Below are 12,572 nucleotides of genomic sequence, written 5' to 3'. Positions count from 1 at the left end.
TGAAATTTTGTTGAAATAAGTCAATTCTTAAGAACTCACCTAGTATTATATCTGTTAGTTATTGTTGTTTTTAGGGGCGGAACTACGAGGTCATCTGCCCTGTTATATCTGTTGCAGGATCTATATAACTTCAAAATACCATTATGAGTTACAGTATTGACAATGTTTTCAGAAAATCTATTTTTATATTGTACCAGCAGTCTACACATGCTCCAGAACCTCATTTTTTGAAAAAGTCTGTGATTTTCTTCTGAACAGATCCAGACACAAAAGCTCGTTCCAAATAGTCACCAACCACTGCACATGAATTTAAAACAGATTCTGGCACATCACTTCGTGACACAAGAAAATCTTGAAGGCTACGTGCCATGTTCCTTGCCTGCTGAAGAGTCAAGCTCTGTCGATCACAATCATTTTGGGGGTTGTCTTCCTCTTCCTCCTCATCGCATGGATCTCTATCATTCATGATGTCCTCCATAATTTCCTCGTTGGTGATTTCTTTGTGGACTATTACATCACTGTTTACATTGATGCAGTCGGTAAGACTTAACGTAGATGGCACATCCAACGTTGTACACAAGCACTTCCAATTCTCCTCGTTTTCCTCATCATCCAACACTTCACTTTCTGCGACGTCTTCTGTAAAAACCACTCCAGATTTTCTAAAGGAGTTTATGATGATGTCTGCATTCAGGGATTTCCATGCAGCATTAAACATCTGCATTGCTCCCAATATGTTCATGTATGTTCATGTAAATGTCTCTATTTGTGGCAAAGTTGCACAGCATTCGACGGACCACACGAGCTCGGTAATGCTGTTTTACAGTTAAATTGAAATAATAAATATGGTAGTTCAACCTATTCAATACAAGTAAATAAGAGATGTAGAGATTACATTCTTATTTAATTAAAAGTGTAAATGGTACCGGTTTCTACCCCAGTCTGGGACATCTTCAGCCGATTATAACTCGAAAAACAATGCATAAGTAAGAAAGAAGTTAACGGTCAAGTCCACACAATATCAGTTGAAGAGGCGATATAAAAATGACGGGGGGTAGGCACTGTAAAATTCAGACGAAGTGGAATGTAAGTCACTTAAAAGAAGTAATGCGTAATCTTCCGAGCATCAGCACGGCACACGCAATGTTTGGCACTGTCTCACAATGTTCACGAAAAACAGAGAACAGTTAAATGAGCCAGACTGCATACACTGTCAGGCACAAAGTCACAACACAATCCAAATATGAAGATCTAGTCATGAAGAAGCCGAAGACCAGCAGCTCAACCGAAGTAACTTGCAAGCTCCAGAAGATCGGTGCAGTGTTTACAACGTCAAGTGCTGTAGTTTCATACGCTGACGGAGATTGAAGGATAGATTAATGATCAAGTATTTGCTTAGTTCACGAAAATGTACCTATATATATACACACTTATAATACGATTCAATATAATTGAATACGAAATTATGATCTTGAAGATTTTTAGAACAGTTGACGTGAAAAAACAATAGTGAATAGAAAAAATGGTAAAAAGCGCAATACCAGAAACAAATGAAAACGTGTATGCAGAGTGCGCTGTTTCTTGAATATAAAAAAATTCAGGTCATGATTGAAGTAGTCAAAGTTGGAGGAAGGAAGGCATGAGTTTTAATTTGAAAGTGAGGGCCCAAAATGAAGGTGGCAATGTAGTTTTTTAGGGGTGAAAAGAAAAATAGGATAAATTAATAAAGAAAGAAGATTAGTGGATAAGAAAAGATTAAAAGGGTTTAAAGTTGAAAGGTGGTGAGAAAGGATAAGATAGGGATGAAGGAGGGGTAGTTTAGGGTGGGTTACTGGAGGTACAAAATGTGGGTAGGAACTTTATAAGGCATGGAAAATTGAATTCAGGTTTTGAAATTTAGAATTTTTGAGAAGAAGAATTAAGAAGTCAAATAGGATGTTGGGTTTTCAGAAATGTTGTTTAAGTTGAAATTGGGGTTGAAGTATTGGTCAAGGTGAATAAAACAATTTTCAGTAGTGTTTAAGAGGGGGCCTTTGTTAATGTATTTAAGTATTTTCATGTCGTTTTCAATATTGGTGAAATTATGCTTGGAGTCTTGTATGTGTTGTCCTATGGCGGAGAATCTGTTGTATTTAATGGCGTTGATATGTTCGGAGTATCTGATGTTGAAGTTGCGGCCAGTTTAACCGATGTACGAGGAGCTGCAGTTGTTGCATTTGAATCTGTATACTCCAGATTTTGAAAAAGCATTAGATTTATTTAGTGATTTAGAGTTGTGTAATATATCAAAGTTTCTGTTGTTGGTTCTAAAGGAAATTTTCATGTTATGTTTTTTAAGAACATTAGTTATTTTATAAGCTTCTTGAGTGAATGTGAAAGTGGAAAATGCAGTGGGTCTGGTTTTGTCTTTAGATAAAGTAGTTTTAGGACGGTGTTTGAATTTGTTGATGATACGGTTTATGAAGGAGTTGTTAAAGCCATTGAATTTAGCGATGTTACGGATGGTGTTTAATTCATTATTTAAATCTTTTTTAGACGTAGGGGTGTTGAAGGCACGGAAAATTAAGTCGTTATAAGTAGCACGTTTATGAGCTTGAGGGTGCGAAGAATCTTGTCGTATTGTGGTTGCAGTTTGGGTTGGTTTTCTGAAAATTTTGTAAGATAAAGAAGAAGGATGTCTAGTAATGGTTAAGTCTAGAAAATTAAGAGTTTTGTTGTGTTCTGATTCGAGGGTGAATTTAATGTTAGAGTCAATGTTGTTGAGGAGAAGTGTAGAGGCTGCGTTGGTTGATTCTTCGTTTAAAATTACTAATGTGTCATCGACATATCTGGCCCAAAAGAGGATGTTAGAGAAATTATTATTAATTTTTGTGTTTTCTAAGAAGTCAAGGTAAATTTCAGCTAGAATGCCTGAAGCTGGTGAGCCCATAGCTAAACCATCTTGTTGATAAATGGTGTTGTCAAAGGTAAAATAATTATTGTTGAGAACCAGTTTTAAGATTGACATGAAGTCTTGAATTTCAAGTTTAATCAGATTACTGAATTTGTTTAAGTTGTTGTTTATTATGGGGAATAATTTGGAAATTGGAATACTAGGGTACATGTTTACGATGTCAAAAGAATGGAGAGAAAAGTTTGGTTGGATGTCAAAGTTCTTTAATTTGTTGATTGGATCAGAGGTGTTTTTGATAGATTTGTTGGATAAAAATCGAAAGTTGTTTAGTAAAAATGTTTGGATGAATTTAGAAGTATTGTATAAGGGACTGGGTCTGTAATTGATTATTGGACGGATAGGAATGTTAGTTTTATGAATTTTTGGGAGGGCTTTGGCAGTGGGTAGTCCTGGGTTCATGTTAATTAATTTAGTTTTTTCTTGATCTGTGAGGAGAAAGGAAGAGTTTTTTTAAGGTTTGTTTGAGTAGGCGTTGGATTTTATTGGTTGGGTCTTTTTTTACTATAGAAAAAGAAGAGTCATTGAAGAAATTTTTAGTTTTAGCTATATAATCAGTTTTTCCATTATGACGGTGGTGTTTCCTTTTTCAGATTTGGTGATGATGAGATTATTGTCATTGATTTTCTTTTTAAGATCTAAAATTAGTTTGTCATTAATTAATTTATTAAAATTATTATTATTATTATTATTATTATTATTATTATTATTATTATTATTATTATTATTATTATTATTATTATTATTATTATTTTTGGAGAAGTGTTTTTGCTATTGATGAAGATATTTTCAAGTTTTCTTTTTTACTTCATATCTGATTTCATCTTGTTCTTCTGTTGGCATTTTGTTGATGGGTATTTCAGATTCAATGATTAAATTTGTGGCTATATTGAAAGTGTTGAGTTTGGGCCAATTGTGTTTGAGGCCTTTCGAAAGAATTAAGTTTTCATCATCACTCAGAGTTGTTTTAGATAAATTGACTATAGGAGGATGGAATTGTTCAATGGTTTTGGAGGATGTGATAATTTTCTTAAACTGATAATTATGTGAGGAATTGTTCTTAAGAATGTTGAGTTTTTCCTCAAGGGTTTGTTGCTTAATTGACAATTCATGAAATAATTTGTCAACTTGAGCTAGGAAAAGGTTCCATTGAGAACTCGGGAGAAGATTAGTAATTTCTAGATGTGTTTCATATAATCTGTTGTTTAAATACGATTTTTTCTTGTGTAAGAAACTAATTTCGTTTTTTAACCAAATTTTGTTGGTTATTCTTTGGGTTTTTAATATGGGAGGAGAAGAATGGGTTTTCCTGATGCAACATTGAAGAAATTTGGGGGTAAGATTATAGGAAATGCATTGTTTTAGGAAGTCTATATCTTTTCCTAATTTAGCGATCTTGGGTTGAAGAAAATAATATGAAGGTTACAACATTTACAAACAGGAGCTTTAAAACTGAATATACTTTGGATGAGGTAGTTATCCCAAAAGATGGCAAGTGCAAATACATAGGTGTAAGATTTGAAAGTAATTTGCACTGGAAGGGTCATGTTGATGACATTGTTGGGAAATCATACAGATCGTTACATGTCATAATGAGGCTACTTAAAGGATGCAACAAAGAATTAAAAGAAAAAAGTTACTTAAGTATGGTTTGTCCATTATTGGAATATGCAAACGGTGCTTGGGATCCTCACCAAGAATACCTAATAAAAGAAATAGATAGTGTGCAGGGGAAAGCAGCAAGATTTGTAACAGGGGATTTCAGGAGAAACAGTAGTGTATCAGAAATGTTAGAGGAACTTGGTTGGGAAACTTTAAGTAAGAGAAGGGAGAAAACTAGACTTACAGGATTGTACAGAGCCTGTACAGGGGAAGCAGCATGAGGAGAAATCCGTGAGAGGCTTCAGTTGGAAAATAATTATATTGGCGGAACTGACCACAAGTATAAAATTAGAAGGAATTTTAGCAGAAGCGACTGGGGTAAATTTTCATTCATTGGGAAGGGCGTGAAGGAGTGGAACAGTTTACCAGGGGTAGTGTTTGATCCTTTTCCAAAATCTGTACAGGTATTCAAGAAGAGAATAAACAGCAACAGGGAAAAGAAATGAAATGTTAGAGTGCATTTGACCAGTGCAGTCTATTGTAAATAAAAAATGTGTGTAAAAAAAATTAATTCCATCCCCTGGTCCATGGAGTTTGGACCGCCAAAGTAGGGGACTACCTGTAGGGGTGAAGTACAGTGGGGACTTCGAGGGCCCTGGGACCGCTACGGTAGCTGCGAAGGCCCTTCAGGAACTCTGAAAAGTGGTGGCAAAAGGGGGCTCTGGTTAAGACGCAGCAGGTCGTTATGCTACTTAGGTTCCAAAATGGTAAAAAAAAGAAAAAAAGTAAATAAATGCAATGTAAATTTTAATCTTATACCAGTTGCATAGTATTATTTGAAGTAATTCCACATACTGTATATGAGTTGACTATGTAAGTATATGAGATGTTATAAGTAGAATTTTATAAACAATATAAATTTATTAAGGATGATCTGTTTGTTTAATAGAAAAAAATTGTTAGCATAAATTGTATATTATTGTATTCTAGAAAAAAAATTCTTTTCTTGTTAATTTAAAATTTAGTGCTTGACAATAATGTATTTTAGTGTACCATTTGCCACCGAGGTAGACACCTCATTTGCAAATAAAGAGATTTTGATTTGATTTGATCTTAAGGCCCATGTAAGAGAAGGCTTTTTGTTTAGCTTGGTTAGCTTGTGCATTTAAAGATAAAAATTTCATTGTTCCGTATTGAAAAGTATCACAGTTAAATTGAAATAATTAATATGGTAGTTCAACCTATTCAATACAAGTAAATAAGAGATGTAGAGATTACATGCTTATTTAATTAAAAGTGGAAATGGTACTGGTTTCGACCCCAGTCTGGGTCATCATCAGCATATGAATCTACAGCACTTGACGTTGTAAACACCGCGCCGATCTTCTGGAGCTTGCAAGTTACTTCAGTTGAGCTGTTTAACATTAAGAATTTCATTCTTCAGGTTCCGTATTGAATCAAGATTCACAATAGAGAAATGGGAAAGTTAATATCCACTTTTTCAATACAATATATTACGTGAAGGTTTACATTTAAAACATCACGTTTATTTACATTTGGTACCGGTTTCGACAATGTTTGATGTTATCATCAGCCAAGGACAATTGTACAAAGATATATTACATTAATCGTGACTCCTACAGTAATATTACATTAGTGGTATTGAATATAAACATGAATATAATTAAAAGTATCTACATATATAAGCTGACAGTCAGTGCGATAAAAGATTGTTTTTATAAGGTGTACACCTTAGTATTTTAGTTAAAAAAGGAGAAAGTATTGAAAGTGAAGTATAATCATCAGCTTTTAGTGACATATTTGTCTGTTGAACAATAGGATTATGTTTATGAAGGCTTTGTAGCCATGTTTAACATTATAAAAGAAGTAGACACATGCTTAGTTATGAGTGTTTCTACATAAAAGTATGTACAGTAAAATCTAGAAAGTATTCGAATGTGGCTTAAGCTTGGACTTAATAGATTGGATGTCACTGCACCTTGATGTTGGCATATAGGATGTCCGTTGGTAGATTCTATGTATAAGTTTTTTGTACTCTAATTTTGTATGTTTATATCATATTAGTGGATAGAGCATTTTGGATTAAGTGCAGTTCTGTTGTGATGATATTGAAGAGATTCTTGTGCTTTGAGTTGCGAGTACATAGGTTGTTCGAGAAAGATCTTGAACCAAGACGGAACCTATAAGAAAATCTAATCCGCGAATTTAGAATTACGTAAGCCAGGAATGTATATTATTAATAAAAGAGTAGAAGACTCACCTCGGATGCCAAGCCAATATTAGATGTGTCAGAGAGGAACCAGCGGACTAACTGAAGGTAAAGGTGGATCTGCGCGAGTGCAGAGAAGGGTGGAGTTTCTAAGTGGGAGGGAGGGGGAGGGGAAGGGCGATAGGCGGGACTATAATCAGGTGGGCGCGGAGGGCAGTAGGGGTAATACTTGAGCATGTTATGTATTGTTTTGAAGACTTATTGATTTTTGGGTATTTTTAGATTATTTAAAATTTTAATGAACGTGTCAAACAAGATCGTAGGTTTTTCAGAGAGGTCATTGAGATTATAATTAGGGTTTTAGTACTGATCAAGTGATATATAGAATTGTTCTGTTAAATCGAGTGCAGGGCCTTTGTTTATTATTTCGATGATATCTGTGTCTTGGTCTAAGCCTTGAAATTTGTGTTTGTAGTCATTTATATGTTGTCCTACTGCAGAGAATCTTCGGTATTTGATAGCGTTTACATGTACTGTATATCTAATTTTGTCCAAGATAAGTACTGAGGCAGTTCAAGAGCTTGTTAAATGCTTCCGCCATGATTTCTGAGTTATCCTTATTGTTATGCGCTATTTTTCCATCTTTATTTTTCAACAATAGTGTGGGGGGTTGTCTTTTTGCAATTGTTTACCAAAGGCTTTGTAATCTCTAGAATTGATTTTGTAATAATTTTCCTCAATAGAGTTTATTAAATCTTTTTGATATTTTCTCTTAATTTGTGTGAATTCTTTTTTGACATTCTTGAGGTTCATGGCGTTTTCTTCTGTTTTGTGGGCTTGAAATTTCAATCAAGTTTGATGTCTTTTTTCATGCATTCTATCACAATCAGAGGTCCACTAGGTATGTATTTTTCTTTGAATTTAATGGAGCTAGATCTTCCGCATTCTGTTTAAGATTTGGTATTAGGTCATCTAAATTGTCTGTTAGTCTTGTAATTCCTGTTCTTTGCTGATACTGGGCATTCTGGATTAAGTGATGAGGGTCGTATGTCCTTTTCTCTCCAACTCTATTTTGTCTTTTTCTTCTTAATGGAGTAAATTTAATCTTTATTTTAATTAAGTAATGATCTGAACCAGTGTCTGTTCCCCTTAGAATTTTGACATTGTGGATTTCCTTGTGAAAGAATTTGTCCATACATACATGGTCTAGCTGCCATTCTCCTTTTGTCCAATCAGGGTGATCCTAAGTTTGAAGTTTGTGTGGTTTTCTTTTAAAATATGTATATTTGGAGATTAGTCCATGGGTTCTGCAAATTTCCATGAGTCTTTGGCCATTTCTGTTAGTAGGAAAGTGGGCTCCTCATAAATGTACTATGTCTCAATACTTCTTTTCCTTACCCAGTTGAGCGTTAAAGTCCCCTATAAGGATCTTGATGTTATTCATATTTATTTAATTCATTGTCTGATCAAGGAGATCCCAGAAATTATAGACTTCTTGCAGAGTTCTTGTTAGGAAATGTTTTTCATTGGTAGGGGCAAGAGCATTTATGTTGGTGTAAAGTTTGTTTGTGGTTTGTAAAGTTAGAATTGCAATTCTCTGCGAGATGGCTTTAAAATCAATTACACCGAGCTCGATAGCTGCAGTCTCTTAACTGTGGCCAGTATCCAGTAATCGGGAGATAGTGGGTTCGAGCCCCACTGTCAGCAACCCTGAAGATGGTTTTCCATGGTTTCCCATTTTCACACCAGACAAATGCCGGGGCTGTACCTTAATTAAGGCCACGCCTGCTTCCTTCCAATTCCTATGCCTTTCCCCTCCCATAGTCACCATAAGACCTATCTGTGTCGGTGCGATATAAAGCAAATAAAATCAATTACGGAATCTATTATTTTCAATTTTACTATAAATCCTGTACCAAAGTGGGGGCAATGTTTCATGACCCATTGTACACTCTACAACCTTGAGATTCAAGCGGATCTCATTTCTTGGAGCCCTACCACAAGAATATTTTGCCTATCTAATTCATCTGTGAAGTTCTTGAGCTTTCGGGTTTTCAGTAAGGAGTTTATATTGTGCGTCGCAATGTAGTTAAAATGCTTATGTTTGATTCTGTATTTGTATGTTTGGTTATATGTATGTATTTTTGAGTGTTCATATTCATTCTTGTCTTTTAGGCGACTACCCACCGAATCCGATGTAGTTTTCTCCATCCTTAAGGGGTTGGACAGTGGAATTCTTTTACTAAAAAACTATTCCATATCTGACTATCAAAGGTTATCAATCTTTAGTGGAGCAAGCTCCGTAGTACAACTACAGTTCTTAGCCGCAGAGGATATTTATTCACCTGCCACTAACATGTGGAACCGCCGTGCCCTTTAGTGCCTCAAGATGATTTTTTTTTTTTTTTTCCCTATTAGTTGTGTTAAAATATTTCATTTTAACAACTTTTGTAGTTTCAGTTCAACAAATTAAAATTGAGTTCTTTTCTTTACCAAATTGACCATTGACTTGTGATTTGTTAAAAATGAAGCCATGTTTTCCAGTGTTGACTTAGTTAAATGTAGCAAAGGCTTTTCAGTCTGTCAAACACATAGCAAATACAATGTAAATTAAAACACTAAAAGCATATCTGTAAAACACACACTAACATACAAAGAATGACATGTTTCGTTCTACAAGAACATCCTCAGATTCTATCAAATCACTTAAAATAAGCTTATGTATGTACGCTACGTAAACAATACTGTACATACATAAGCTTATTTTAAGTGATTTGATAGAATCTGAGGATGTTCTTGTAGAACGAAACATGTCATTCTTTGTATGTTAGTGTGTGTTTTACAGATATGCTTTTAGTGTTTTAATTTACATTGTATTTGCTATGTGTTTGACAGACTGAAAAGCCTTTGCTACATTGACTTGTGAATTTAGATATCCCATCAATAGCACTTCCTTGTATTCTATCTGTCTCTCCACTTCCTCAGAAAGGTCCTCTAGATGTTCATCTGTGCAACCCGTTTGTGGGCATACAACTGAAATAGATCTTTCATGCCATTTTCAAACTGGAGTCTCGTCACCATTTTTTGGAATGTTTTTACTCCGCATTTCCACAAACCATGTATAGACAGCTTGGTCCACCTTGTAGTCGGCTATCCTGATCTTCTTACACTGTCAACCTAGGGCATCAGCATCAATGTTTTCCTCTATCTTACTTTTCTGTTTTAAAAAAAGTAGAAAGTGTTGACGGGCTAATGCCATACTTCTTCGCTACTTCTTTCTTTCTGCCTTTCTCTACTTCCTCAAGTATTTCATGTTTTTCACTCAACGAAAACTGCTGTTGCTTCTGCTTGTCCATTTGTAGTGATATGACCTTATTTACTTAACGAAATGCACACAAACTTTGCAAGTTTAATGATATAACCTTAACAGAAACACGTTGCTTTGCTAATTAAATACGAAGAAGAAACATGCAATGCATGATGCAACAAAACTGTCTCGTTCATTGGTGGATTACAAACATTGCGATCCTACTCGGCTAATAGAGTGACGTCTTACATTGGATGATGGGCGAAGCATATTGGTTACACAAAAGTGATTGGCTTCTCAATCGTGTACGGTGCATATGTGGAAAATGGCGATCGTATCATCTGAATAACGAAATAATGCATACATACATTATCATTATAGACTGTTGTGCCTTTCAGCGTTCAGTCTGCAAGCCTCTGTGAATTTACTAAACGTCGCCACAATCCTCGATTTGCAACTAGTGTTGTGGCCTCATTTAGTTCTATACCTCTTATCTTTAAATCATTAGAAACCGAGTCTAACCATAGTCGTCTTGGTCTACCTCTACTTCTCTTACCCTCCGTAACAGAGTACATTATTCTCCTAGGTAACCTATTCTCCTCCATTCGCCTCACATGATCCCACCACTGAAGCTAGTTTATTCGTACAGCTTCATCCATCGAGTTCATTCCTAAATTAGCCTTTATGTCCTCATTCCAAGTACCCTCCTGCCATTGTTCCCACCTGTTTGTACCAGACAAAATAATGTAACAAGAAAAATGTTGGTCATAAAACAGAAATAATTTTAGTTTTAATTTGAGAAAATATGGTCACATTGGTAAAGAAAAGAGCTTAATTTTAATTTTAAGGAAATTCGTTAAAATTAATATTTTAAGGGGAAAAAGGAAGGGTCCAAACACAAAAATCATTATTCTGAAAATTTCGTTATATTGGTTTTTGTTACAGCGGAATTCTACTGTAACAATTTTTTTATTTCCATCCTGCATTATTTTGGTAGCCAGATCTTCGTTGCATTTCTGCTTTTCAGCTACAACCAACTGTTTGACCTGTAATTTTTTCTTTCTGTAAAGTGACAGCTTCTCCGTTCCTCATGCATCTTCCTTTCCTTGTCTTTCCATTCCAACTTGTGCATTTAGATATCCCATCAATAGCACTTCCTTATCTTCTATCTGTCTCTCCACTTCCTCTAAAAAGTCCTCTAGATGTTCATCTATGCAACCCGTTTGTGGGGCATACAACTGAAATAGATCTTTCATACCATTTTCAAACTGGAGTCTCATCACCATGATCCTATCACTGATGCATTTTGTATATTCCACATATTCTTGTATTTCTTTTGTAAGTATGATGGCCACTCCATTTTTTGCTTCAGGTCTTCCGCTGTAACACAACCTGTATCCTTCTTTCAGAGGAATCTCTCCTGTACCCTTCTTCTTGGTCTCACACAGTCGAAGTATGGCTATATCTTTTTCTTTCGTGAAGTAATTTCTGTAATTATATTTCCCAAATACATGAAACTTTTCGTTACTTTCATTGCATGATGAATGATTTTCCATAGTCGTTTTAGCGATATGCTTTTATTGTGAGGAAGTGTGATCATTTAAAACTTAGGTTACTGTTCAGTTAATCCCTCATTTCTGATGACTGGTGTAACTACTGTCTTCGCACTTCCACCGTAAACAAATCTTGGTTACTGTTTTGTCTCCCAGATCGTGGACCCATCGCAAGTGTACGACGCTCTGAACCTGGGTCGACGGATCGACGTCGTGTGGCCGGACGAGCGGATGAGGACACGAGGCGGACGTTCACACTGGCGTGATTGGGTTCCAGAGAAGGGAATGGAGGGGCAGGTAATGTACATGATCTGTGTGTTTTAGCTCTTCGAGGATATATGAACAAGTTGGAAGCTTGCTGTGTTGGTAATGCATTGTTCATACATCAGACTTCGAACGAGGGTTTGTCAGCGTTGAACCAGCCGCTCCCTTGCCGTATCACAAGCACTACTGTCGTGCTGTAAAATAAATTGAATAGTAGATATTTAATTCAGTTAAAAGGAAAGAATTCTTGTATGATGATGTATGAACAATCCCTGTCACTTTGTGAAACATTCTCATTTTCAGAGTGAGATGGTAGGCAGCCCTGCAGATTGTTCTACGTGATTTCCCATTTTGAAACCAGACAAATGTAACTTAAGGCCATCCTTCTGTCACCCTGCTGCGTTAGAGTGACAGACCATAAACTGTTAACATTTTTAAATGCTTGAACGTAACAAGTGCCCACTACTTATGCCTCCATTGTGCTCCATTTCTTTTGTGACATTGTAATATTTTCCTGTCTGGATGTTAGCATTGCCATTACCTGTAAATGGTGGAATTACATTTGTACTTTTCAAAACATATTGTTAATCTTGGAGGAGAAATTGTCTTCCTCAATGATGACACAGTTCTTGACATCCATAAGTTTCCTTTTGCATTTTTTAATCT

The 12,572-nt window shown here is 35.6% G+C and overlaps 1 protein-coding gene across 4 annotated transcripts in view; it reads left to right on the top strand.

The window, feature by feature from the left end:
* The window catches only part of pcx (pecanex), a 514,715-nt gene that overhangs the window by 474,361 nt on the left and 27,782 nt on the right, over positions 1-12,572 (top strand). For all 4 annotated transcript variants that reach the window (XM_067155270.2, XM_067155269.2, XM_068229749.1 and 1 more), the window contains one exon: positions 11,799-11,939. In XM_067155270.2, the coding sequence (XP_067011371.2) occupies positions 11,799-11,939 (141 nt within the window). The remainder of the gene's footprint in view (positions 1-11,798; positions 11,940-12,572) is intronic.

The sequence above is a fragment of the Anabrus simplex genome, chromosome 11 (genome assembly GCF_040414725.1).
Source record: "Anabrus simplex isolate iqAnaSimp1 chromosome 11, ASM4041472v1, whole genome shotgun sequence".
Taxonomy (NCBI): Eukaryota; Metazoa; Arthropoda; class Insecta; order Orthoptera; family Tettigoniidae; genus Anabrus; species Anabrus simplex.
The sequence above is the reverse complement of the archived record's forward strand: the minus strand, read 5'-3'. Positions and strand labels throughout refer to the sequence as shown.